We start from the raw sequence: 12,506 nt of genomic DNA, 5'->3' as shown, positions 1-12,506 counted from the left end.
GTTGTTATCAAGTGAGGAGGTGCATCTAATCAAGAAACGAAGGAGCGTGCGACACAGCCGTTGGCAATTAATTGATTGTTTCAGCATGTGCATGAAATGTATTTATGTACCCTCGTACCAGAATAAATCTCAGTTGTTAGCGCACGCTTGTCCTGTGTCCCCGTTCTAGTTGTCGTTTTGTTAGTGGGTAGCGCGTTATTCACACCGTCTGAAACGCTAAGAAAACTGCGCGAAAAATCACAGTTAGCCCACACGCGGTGACAAAAGCCCTGGTTGAGGCTTAATGAATTCGCTACGGTATAGGCTCACCAAGGGCAAGCCACTTAGCTTAGCGCCACAGAGCTCCTTCAATTACCAGACAAAGACTACAGTTGATCTTTTTCTGACCTAGTAAGTAATTTGTGGAGTTCGTAAAGCTAGTCTGGAGAAAAAATAAAATGACAATGAAGGCAGATTTTTATTGTCTATATATTGTTCATTTTTTATTTAAGCCGAGGATTAACCATGCGAAATGCTAATGAAACAGCGGGTGTTCATTAATAATTACTTTAAACCGCTCAGTACAAGCTACAGATTCAATTGCAGAATAAATTTTCTCGACGAGAACACTTTGCGCTTCGATGTAGTGAAGGCAAGAAAGAGAGTGAGAGATTTTAATGACTACAGGAGAGGCGGGCCTGGTAGTTAACCTGACAAGTTACTCCAGATCGGGGTGGAGGAAAAGGATGAAAAAGAGAAAAAAATGAATAAAATAAAGATGAAAGGTGAAATAAAGTAGACGCAATACTCGCGCACTCACAAGAACACAGGATCATTAAAGGGTGGTTATTGAACCCGTGTCCCCAAGATAAACTAGTTGTAATGGGACCGACAGGCGCAGCGCAGCGAAGAAGCGGACGAGTTCAAGCGGGACAACGAAGAAGCAGACGAAGTGCAGCTGGGTTTTTTCGAACGACGCCTGTGAGTGTGCCCGTCGTGTCGCCGGTCAGCCAAGACCAACCGACCTGGACTTCAAATAAACGCCTTGACACTTGGTGGAGGTGCTGACCCTTCCGAGACCACCTTACTCTCCGAAGCTCACCTGTATGCCGAAGAATGCCGGCAACTTGCCCGCTCTTTCACCACACAGCAACAATGGGATCAGAAGCACCGTCGGGATTCCCCGGACCCTCCAGCGTCATACCCATCTGGCGCCCTCGTTTGGCTCTGGGTGCCTTCCTCCACTCCCGGCCTCGCCACGAAACTACTGTCTCGCTTTCACGGACCTTACCGGGTTGTCCACCAAACTTCTCCGGTGACTTATATCGTTGAGCCGCTCGTTCCTTCTTCGGACCACCGTCGCCGGGGGCGCGAAACTGTGCACGTTGATCGCCTCAAGCCTTACTATGACTCACCCATCCTCTCCTCTCCGTAAGTCGCCAGGATGGCTCCTTTTTCGGAGGGAGAGTAATTGTAATGGGACCGACAGGCGCAGCGCAGCGAAGAAGCGGACGAGTTCAAGCGGGACAACGAAGAAGCAGACGAAGTGCAGCTGGGTTTTTTCGAACGACGCCTGTGAGTGTGCCCGTCGTGTCGCCGGTCAGCCAAGACCAACCGACCTGTACTTCAAATAAACGCCTTGACATAGTAAAGGTTTTGTCCCAAGCGCAACCGAAGCTCCATCCCTCCAAGGTGCAAGGACATGCTCCAGGCACACAGCGCCGTTCTGGCGGAGTCCTAAAGCACTTAGCAATGCCTTGCGGTTCGCTTGGACGTTTCTTATACCAAATACTTTCTTCATAAATTTGGTGCATCAAGCCGCCCTCTGAGCCCGACATGTGGCGCTCGCAAAGGCAAGAAATGTATCGCATGTTTAGGCGGAACCGTTTCGAGGAAACTGTCGATATATAAAAGTGACGTGAAGCATTCGAGTATTTCAGCACTGTTGTAAACATTGCTTTGGCGGGAGTCGTAGCAAACTATTTCTAAACAGCGCAAGCAAGAATAGCAAAGCGGGAAACAGTTACGGGCACTCTTGAGTAAAAATAGGAAGGTTGACCAGTCGATTAGTATCCTCAAAGATAGACAAAAACATTTAGTGATGCGAGAAATGGACCTGAGCTCCTTAGTTTTTAATTGCTTCTTTTTGCGTGCCTGAACACAGCGTCTAATGCCCTGACTTAAAAAGCTTGAAAGCGATTGCCTATGCAGGCGGTAATGTGATTAACCAGCACGGAATAGGAGGTTTCCTTGCATGTTTAGACCCAATCAAGAGAGTTCTTTGTCCAGTATCCCACCTATATCTGGCGCATATGCATCATCAAATTTTCTATAACTTCCCTTTCAAGCCTGTTTGAACCAAAAAGTACTCTCGAATCCTTTAAAGGTGCTGTCTATAGTTTCATTCAAGAAACCATGTTATCGCCATACTGTCTTCAATTGCGGCCCGATTTTTTTTCACTTCTGTGCCAACTAAAGAACTTTACCTGCAAATTTTCTGAAACGAAGTAAAAGCCTGCGCAGTTCATTATTACGGTTGTAATAGCGTTTTCTTGTTGTTAGCGGCGTTCCTTACATACTGCTTATGTGAATTCTTCAAAGGTTCTACTAAAGAAGTCAATATGAAACGTGGCCGCAGCATTGTCAATCCAGCATGCATGAAGTTTTCGACCTCCTCATGGCATGGTCGGCGAGTACCGTGTAATTTTATTACGTACGCTCCGACTTAAAGTTTCTGATACCGCTGAACTCAAATGTAGTGTCGTCTTTCTTAGTGGCAAGGGTGTCAATTTCCTTAGGGGAGATGGCTGCCTCTAAAGAGTTTCAGCATGAGCTTGTGCTACGGTACGCTGATGCGTAGTATTATAGGCAGACCCAATGCACTTGCAAGAGAAGTTGCTCACGCGCAGGTCCCTTAATGTAAGGCCCAGAGGCACCGCCCATCAGATTCAAGGCAAACATATCTTGCCTACATGGAGGGTTAGTAACCGGAAACAAAGGGCGTCATTGTTCATCAAACCCGTGTCAGATCGCTCGCGGGTGAGACACCGAGAGACCCGCTCGATGCCTGCCAAGGGAAAAGCGTCGAATCGATTCTGGCCACATTCCTCGGGATGACTTGAGACGTGAGCAACAATGGCCTATATTTACGGGCCACCTTGAAAGGCCGCGGGGCCCCCTAAAACACTGACAATCGGCCGCGGGGTATCGGGTGAAATGCTTGAGCGAGCTTTCACGGGGCGGGCCACGTGCCGCGAAAACGAAGCAAGGTCACCGTCAATTCTTGACAATGAGCCCAGCCAGTGGAACACGACCGGTCGGTCGCTTACGGCCGCTTTTTGCGGGCTGCCAAAATAAATGAAAACGGTTTCCGGATATTGGCCCGGCCCACGAGAGGCCAGGTAAAAATCGAAAGGCGAAGTTCTGGTATAAAAGCGGACTTCCAGTGATCCCCGGCACCTGCTGTGTCCACTTCCCTCCAGCCTTCACACGAGGAGAACTCGCCGTACGACGACCAACATGAAGGCCGTGGTAAGAAGCTGTTTCCTCTACGTTAAGTCACAGCCGAGGAGCATCCACGGCGGACTTTATTAGGATGTTTGATTCCGGAAGGGTCTGCACCTGTTATTGCACACTAATCAGGTTAGAATTCCTTGAAATTATTTGAGCATTTAATACAGAAAAAAAATGACAAGGCACAAGCGTTATTTTTTATGAGTGTTTGCTCTCCAAATATATAGAGGCAATGCGGGAATTGGGAATGATGTTTATAAGCGCTTCCGGAAGACTAGGCGTACAGACCATAACTGGAAGACATCAGTGATATTTAGAGCACTACGAAATCTATGAATGTACAAGGATTCCGTAATTCCTCTTCCATAACAACTTAGCAGATGCTAAGGAATGAATTCATCACGACAAATGAAATTGCCTTCTCGCTATGTTTTACAGTGCTGGCGAAAATTTTCTAATTCCATATTTTGTTCCCATCCTTCACGAAAATCGTTCTAAGCTCAACGATACAGGCCAGCCAAGAAGTTAGAGAAGCCCTTCTGACATTGATGTTGCTTCTGCTAATTATGAAAATTGTTACCCAGCCCTAAGCTGTACGTGTTACTCTAAGCGTCAGTGTCACCTAAAACCAGGAAGGAACGGTTTCCAGAAAGCCTAGAAGAGCCGTTGAACGCGAGAAGAACCTCGGCTAAAAAGTTGAAAAATAACGAAAGACTAGTTCAGCTAGGTTTAAGGCCGAGCAGTAAGATGCTGGACCTTTTCAGCCGTTGAGAAAAAGATGCATGACCACAGACTAGCGCGAATACTGCTGTGATTAGTGTAAATGTTCGTGCATAACATTCCCATTCAGTGCACGTGCGGCCTTTTTCTGCGCGTAACACTGTCTTTTTTCCGCAGCTTGCACTCGCTGTTCTGTGCATGGCAGTTGCTGTCACCTATGCCGGCTACGGCTACGGCCTCGGACACTACGGTGGCTATGGCGGCTATGGAGGCTACGGTGGCTACGGAGGATACGGCGGATATGGAGGGTACGGCGGCTATGGCGGCTACGGCCGTGGCTACGGAGGCTACGGTGGTTATGGCCACGGATACGGCGGTTACGGACACGGCTACGGAGGCTATGGCCACGGCTATGGAGGCCATGGCCACGGATATGGATTCAAGAAAATCATCTACGCGCACGGATACGGTCACGGCGGGTACGGCCACGGTGGATACGGAGGCTACGGTCACGGCTACTACGGCTAAGAGACAATACCATTGGTTGTGAGTGCCCTACCTTAATAAAAACTCTGTCCCTCCCTTTACCAGTGCCGCATTAATTTCACCATCAATTCTTTCACTTTCGTCTGAGCCAGGCTTTCCATAGCAAAGATCTCTACCGGTGATCTCTAGTTGTTCGGGTCATGCACTAGTCAGAGCTCCCAGTCCCTGTGAACTGTTTTTCTCGGCTCCAATCATTTCGCACACGTCATGTGAAGGCCTCCTGCCGAGATGTTTCCTGTTCGGATACCACTTATCGGCAAACGTCTTCTGCCATGACCAAGAATCATAGGTGTACATCACCGCAATCTCAATGTCCTGTACTCTCAAATTAGGACTTCACTGTAGAAAACAGTTAATAATGCCGTAAGTCATCAGCCCTTCATCGCCGAATAAGAGCAACACACAGAGTCTCGTGTCCGGATAACTCAAAGTGATTGGCCGGTGCCTTGCCCGTTGCTCCTTGCGCGGAAGCCAGGTAATCCGGGCGCGTTGTAACGAGCGAACAGTATTACGAATTCGGCCACTCAGTTGCTGAAGCCAGCTGCGGCTCTCACAATGCTCCTCAACTTCAGCGAGACAAGACGCAGAATCATTCGTCACTTCCTGCACTCTGGGACAGAAGCACGCGCATGAGCGCCAGGTGATGAAAGACAGCGGCAAAACAAAGACTATAGATGGATGAGAACGTGATCATCAAGGGAAGCAGCCCCTGTCGGCTCAGCACCCTTCACGATAGAAACGTTGGGGAAACGAACAAGAAGTACTGCCAATTTCGTTGCGCAAGGGCGGAAAAAAGCGCGAAGATTTATGGCCGACCATTAATGAAATGGGGAAAACGCGCGAGACCTACGCCCTATAGAACCACAATAAGGGACATTGTGTGGGCCGGAGGGGGCATAAATACACGCCTGTCCGGGGCGGGTGGCGAGAAATGAGCCTTCCGCTGGCGCCCCGAAAACAAAGGCCCGCCACTCAGTCGGCGTCCGCCGCTTGGGCTGCAACGCCGGATTGCCACCATTCGTATCGCTCGTGGGGGACAAACCACCCGCACGTGCCTTCAACAACGCCGCTGTTGCTGCTATTGTATAGCGATTGTGCCGACAGGCCCGCTGGTCGCCGACGTTGGGGCTCTCTCCGCGGATTGGGTTTTTCTCTTCCGGCCCTGCGGACATACAGAGCTGCCTTGCATTGCGTCAAGCATTTCACGACACACTTTTGTACGACTCGTTCTCATTGTCACCGCTGGTGACAATGAGTCTACATAAGTGCACAGCAACCGCCACCTGCAATCTCTAGAAGTGTTTGCAAGGAGGCAAACACTGAGCTTCGGTCGTAGCCTTCCACTGTGTAAACACTGCATCTTCAGGTGCAGTACGTCGCAGTAGGCGACTTATGCAAGGTCTGTCTTCGAAAATAGCTTTATCAGAACAAAGAACCAAAAAATTGCCTGTTGTCACAGCAGATTTTCCTGCAGTATTTTGGAACCTGACGACAAAAATTCTTGCTGCAAGAAGAGGATTTTCTGCGCTATTGTGCAGTCTCCGGTCGTAACGACACAGCTCGTTCCGTAGTGACTACAGACGTCTTCTCAATGCTACAAAAATTTGTAACAATAGAAGGAGAGAATTTTTTGTCGTATTTTGGGACCGGCTCTGTCGTATTTTTTTATTCTTCGTGTAGCGAAAGGAGTATGCGGTTCATTAACAATCTCGCACAGTCGTCCACACACCTGCCTACAGCGTTCAGACACAGTGCTCCTCTGTGTTTCGCAGCTCGCGAGCGACGTCTAGCAGCAGTGCCCTGGTTCGAGATAGCGCATGTCTGATGTTAAGATCATGCTCAGGGATGCGCTATCCTCGAAGCAGGCGCCCCGCAGACTGTCGCTCATGTACTGTGAAGCACAGTGGAGCATGACGTTCGAGCGCTCTAGACAAACCTGTCGACGATTGTATAAAAGCCCAAAATGCACTTCCCACAGAATCCTAAGGATCTGAGAGCCGCACGTCTCGTGGACACCTGAGATTTGAGGATGAAAGGCGACATATTACAATGTGCCACCAAGCTGGAGCTGTCAACAGTGGAAGCCTGAACTTCCGTTTTCTTCGTACCGTTAATTCAAACGTGCTATCCGCTATAAAAAATATCTATGCTGATATTTGCTATATAAGGAGTCCCAAGCAACGCTGAAGCAAGAGTTGCGCTACAAACAGTACCCACCTATCAAGATAAAACACGAGCAGTATTATTACCGGTCACTAGGAACAAGATTAAGAGACGTGATTAATTAGCTAAATAACTATATAATATTGTTACGACGAAGTGGAAGTGGAAGACGAAATGGCCTCTCGCGTGAAAGGACGAACGAAGAAAGGAGGTTAATGTGGCTCCCGGTTCATGTTGTTGTTCCCTGCTAGGAACTCTTCATTCTAAACCTATAACGCTTGTAAGTAAATGTAAATAGTATTTCCCCGTAACAATATATTATTTGATATACTGATAAAGGCTTCAGTTGGATATCTGCACAATGCCAAAAAGAAACAACTCAAAACCGCCCTATTTTTGTTACCTGGGTTTAGCTAAGTATGTTTTTTTTTTCAACCCTCTGACGTTTGCACGCAAAATTTTCGAGAAGCGATAAAGAACCTACGGTCACGCGAGCTTACAGAGTCTTTGTATGCGCTAACATGGCAACACTACTGTAGCAAGTAATAGTGGAGCGCCGCGAGCGCAGCAGGATGGTCAAAACATTCGCCATTGCCACATAAATATTGCCGCCAATATTTGCAGTATTTGTTCGTTTTTCAAATCTGCCGCGACACCACCTTATCGCTTTGTTTGCGACGCAAGACGCGACTAGATTTATCTCGATTGATCGCAGCCAGGCAGAGCTGATTCTACGTAGTTCTGGAATGTTCTAGTAACTTTGCGCCCTTTACCTCGAATGTTCGCTATCAGCTTTAAATTGAGCACGGCCGACAGCGGCGGGCATTCTGTTCGACGACCGCCGAGCACGCTTGTCGCTTCGCCGCCGCCGAGTGATTCAGTCCATTTTGGGTGCAAGTCAGCCCAATAAACAGTTCTTTTAGAAGATCCCTTTCGTCCGTATTCATCGCTGCTTTTACTGCCGTCACCACTACGTGACAATATGGATCTAGCACCTTCTTGCCACCTCTGAAATCGCATAAATGTTACTGTTGAGAAAAATTTACAATTCTGTAGTTGCTCTTCTCAAGCTACAAATATCTAGACAACACTTATGACTTGCGTCCTGGCATATTATTTATTAATTTCAAGCTACCCTCTACTGTAAGGCACTTAGTAAGCGGGTTAGAAAGGCATAACAGAACTTAGTAGACACAAAGACACAAAAAGAAAGCATAACAAAATGTAACTAACAGACACAAATGCTCAATTTCAAGACTAGATGTGGGTAAACATTATATCTATATTTAAGGCATCTAAAACGTATAAAGGCTGAAAAGGGTAATTCATTTATAAATACAGAAGCAAAACCTACTATGCACCAAACAGAACAAAATGGATTTTACAAGAAACACGGGCATAGAGTGTGACAAAACGCACAAAAAACTAAATTAAGACAGAAAAAACGTATAGTAATCGGAATGACACTAAGCGAAAAGGTGCATTATGCTTTCGGATCATTATCACACAATGTTGCTCCATATTATCGATCGGGCAACTTGAGTGGATTAGGCTCAGAGGTGATGTTATCGGCAAAATCGTTCCGGTACCTCAATGATATACGGTGTTGTTTTTCGTATCTATGGCTGTGACAAACGCTGAAAACAAATTAAGTTGTATGGTGCTACGCGAAAGTTGGATCAATTACAGCAGTTGCGCGGTGTACCGTAAAGACCCACTGAATGCAAAAATAATTTTTATGTTCTTGTTGGCACGTTACGTGCAACACTCCGTCTTAGTCGAATGGTAAGTAGCTAAATCATCCAGAAGGGCACCTTCCGTGTTCTGCCCACTTGCGTCAGTAAAGTGGTTTAAAAGACTCTCTTGGGTAACTTCCAGGATCTTCACGATGAGAACTTCTGGTTCATTTTACTTTCCTGGCGACGTCAGGCTTCATCAAGACTCATCCATTATGCATCCCCTATGCCCGCCGCATCCCGAGCATATACCATGTGCCTTGCGTCACAACTCAGAGCGCTCGCTGCTATTTCTCGCGCATAGTAAGTACCGCAAGCTTAACACAGTTACGCAAGTTAACGAATTCGAACCAGCAGTAAGAACATACAATCAAGCAATCCCCCACCTACCTCCTAAGGACGGAAACCACCTTACGTGTGTATTGGCTGCTTATTTCCTCTTTGGAGCAGAAGGCACCAACAAGCTTGTCGAACTTCTTTGCAATTCGTAGCAGCCGCTGGTGCAAACTCAGGTCTTCAAGATTCATCGTGCACCCATTGGTACGACGTATCCTCCATTTTTTTACTTTTTAGGGGGGGTGGGGGGGAGGGTAGAAGGGGCATTTTGCACCAACCACAGCGATCTCTATTTTCACTTCCCAGTCAACGCTTTCTCCTGGCCTGAAGGAAGAAAACATCCCGCCCAGGCGAGGCACCCTCCACACGAGAATAACGCGTGCCCCCTTTTTTCGACCGGCTAACTGCCCAGCAGAGTGATGGCCCCACAGCCGCCACGCCCCGAGCTCGTCTCAGCGAAGACCGCGCCGTGGCCAGACCTGGGGTTCACAGGCGCAAGAAAGAGCTGCGCAGCGCACTCTGGGCCAATGGGGACCCGCCCCGGACCGCGCTCCCTAACTGGGTGAAGGGGCGCCGGGAAAAGTAATGGCGCAAGCTGTTTGCACCGTTTTTCCTTGCAAGGTGGTGCCCCCCTTCCCGCCAGCAGGCGCCGCGCGTTATTTCCGAGGACGTTGTAAAGGAAGATTGGGAGGCGGAACCGAGGGATCGCTGGCAGAAACATCGTGACTCACGCGCCGGCCGCGGGATTAGTCCGCCAGCGTGGTGGCATTGGGCGAGTTGAGAAGAAAAAGTGCGGTGCGTATTCTTCGCGCCCTGGAAGACCGAAGAAGCGAGAGGTGGCTGGAAGAAGAAGACACACTCCCCCGCACCGCCACCACGTCGCGTGCGTCCCTCTCTCGTGCAGTATCGATCTTGAGAGAAAGTTCGATTCTACTTTTGCCGATAACCATCCGGGAGCCCTCGATGCCCCGGTCGTTGAGGCGCTTTCTTCGATGGCGCTGAAAGTTTCAAGCGAAAAGGCTAGGCCTGAATGACTGTCATCAAGCGAACGGCTCAGTCGATTACTCGTGAAAGCGAGGCTTGTTACGGCGATAGGTTATCGATGACTGCTTCCTTACAAAAGTTGGTTTACCTGTGTTATGACTTTGTGATAACAGTTTAGATACTCGGCATTTTAGACGAATGCTCCAGTGGTATAGTGTTAATTCTAGAAAGAGAAAGGTAGCAGCAGAAAATTTGGGAAGCTACATTCTTTGGTGCAAGCAAGACGCTTGTAACAACGCAGTGATGAGTTGCTGAAAAGCATGAATAGCCGTAATTTAAACTTGCAATTTAATTACCATAATTAAATTACTTTTGCTACCTAGTGATGCAATCAAATACTCATCTGGGCCAGTAACCTAATAATGTAATTAATTATTCTAGAGCATTTATTTCGTAGCAAAAGTAAATCTTCTGAAATTACTTTCGTTAAAGCTTTCCCCCACATTTCTCTGTGTTGGATATGTTCCGAGTTCATTTTTGGCGGGCTGGGGACCTCAAAAGCAGGAATAATGCACCATAAGAATTAAGCTTTGGCCCTTGTATAATAACTGGCGCCACAGATTTAATTTACTGAGCCTCCCTGTCTTCGTGGACAACGCGGATAGGCAGGTTACGCCCACTTTCGAGAATGCATGACTACTATGCGCTGGCGATATGAGGTCGTGAGAGCGCCGCAAGCTGTGCAAGTCCATAAAACTGCCAAACCGCGCTAGCGTCTCTTTCTCTCTCTCTCTCACTGAGGTGGTGACTCACTCATCAGTGGCGCACGCACCTCGCCGAGGCTGCTGGCATTGACTGTACGAGGCACGCCACCCAGTCCTTGACAGCTTCTTCGTCTTTTCAGGGCTACTTCGTACAATACTACCCGCTGGACCCGCCCTTTTCAAGTGGCCTGGTTTAAGGGGGCTCGTCCATAAGTCGAAATATCATAACAAACTTTTTAACGTTTCTCCAGAGGACTTTTTGTCATTTGTTTGCGCCTGTGTATGCGTGCGTGTGAGCGTACATCCGCGCGAATATAAATAAGAAGCAACGAGACTGTTTTGTCTTCCCATGGCATGGAAGCGGCACATTTACTCTCATGGCGCTGCGGTTGGCTTCTGCACTAGCAAGCGACGGTGGCTTCCATTGCACGATATCGATGACCTCCGAGCAACACGCGGCCTGTGACTTCAAGTTGTGGGTTTGTGACGCTAATCTATTTCCCGTTACGCTAGATAGCGGCGCTGCAAATCCCGCAGAATGCGCCGGATAAAGCTGTGTGAAAAAAAAAAAGGGGGGGGGGGGGGGGGGGCTTGTCAGGGCCGGATACCTGTTCAAGTTCGAGATTTATCCTACTTACCACATGACAGAAGTTCCACAGCAATTCTCATTAATTCCTGTTTTGTCACATTTTTGTTCACTCTTTACTCTTTACCTCGGGTGCATGCCACGGAGCTTATAATTTGACAACCGGGCCTTTCTCTTCGGAATGAAGGCCTTACTTAAACCCCGCCAATGAGGAATGAGGACAAGTCCTCTTGTCGAAACGTTGACAAGCAGCCGGGGGTTTTCCCCGACCTTGTTTACTTTGTGAATGTCAAGAAACCATCTACTTGCCTTCTCTCCACCATGAACCATATCTATGTTAAGCTATGTTCATCTGTCTGTTGCAAAGATCACATCCGTGGACCTGTGCTTCTTTTCATTCTCTTTTTCTTTATCGGTCTTTTTTTCTGCAGGCTCCAATGCTTTTAAACCAAATGAACATTTTGAATTATTTGTGGAGTAGAAGTGTTAAGAAAGCTGTCATAATCAGTCTGCTCATTGTACCCAAACCAGACGGCGTTCCGTCGAACAGTCGATTCACTGTCGTTTTGAAGAGACAATCAGCGAGGCTACTTCATTTTTATCTCTTATTTTCGCCCAACCTAAATTATGTATTTGGGGACACAGCTGTGACATCGCCCTTTCGTTTTGGGATCGCCGATCTACTGCGCATGTCAGATTGTACGATGTGGGTGTGTAGTAGTACTGAATTACACGTGCGGTAACACGTCGCGGTCCACTTTCATCCTATCACACAGCATTATCTTTCATTTCTCGAAGGTTTCTTCGGAACTCATCGCAACTGTGAATTCAGGCCCTTTGAGTCCTTCCATGCACCTCGCCACAGCAGGACATAAGCTGACCATCCTAGGGAATACTATAACAACCGCTGACAATGAAAAGGCGGTCCCCTGGAAGAGCCTACGAAACAAACCTCATTTCCGGCACCCTCGGACGCACAAGTGATATTACACTAGTGTTCGAGAACCAGAGCCATTACTTCGTGCATTACGAACTCGGGCGACCAGAAGAACGGCCCCAACAAACTTCGGAATTGTTATCCCCGTGAAAGCGAACGTGCCGGCCAGTGGGCATCGTGGAAGCGACGCGCACCGGAGGAGGCAATCATCCGATGAGTCTGGCCAGCTTTCTCCGTACGTC

At 48.0% G+C, this 12,506-nt stretch overlaps 2 protein-coding genes across 2 annotated transcripts in view; one reads left to right on the top strand and one right to left on the bottom strand.

The window, feature by feature from the left end:
- Nucleotides 1-12,506, bottom strand: part of LOC144094782 (uncharacterized) — a 293,034-nt gene that overhangs the window by 85,419 nt on the left and 195,109 nt on the right. The window lies entirely within an intron of this gene.
- On the top strand, nt 3,375-4,793 carry LOC144094777 (uncharacterized). The gene is made up of 2 exons (XM_077628680.1): nt 3,375-3,510; nt 4,390-4,793. Exons 1-2 carry the CDS (start codon nt 3,499-3,501, stop codon nt 4,738-4,740), a joined length of 363 nt encoding a protein of 120 aa, XP_077484806.1. The 5' UTR covers nt 3,375-3,498; the 3' UTR covers nt 4,741-4,793.

Source organism: Amblyomma americanum, chromosome 6 (assembly GCF_052857255.1).
Source record: "Amblyomma americanum isolate KBUSLIRL-KWMA chromosome 6, ASM5285725v1, whole genome shotgun sequence".
Lineage (NCBI taxonomy): Eukaryota > Metazoa > Arthropoda > Arachnida > Ixodida > Ixodidae > Amblyomma > Amblyomma americanum.
This window is presented reverse-complemented; position numbering and strand designations above follow the sequence as displayed.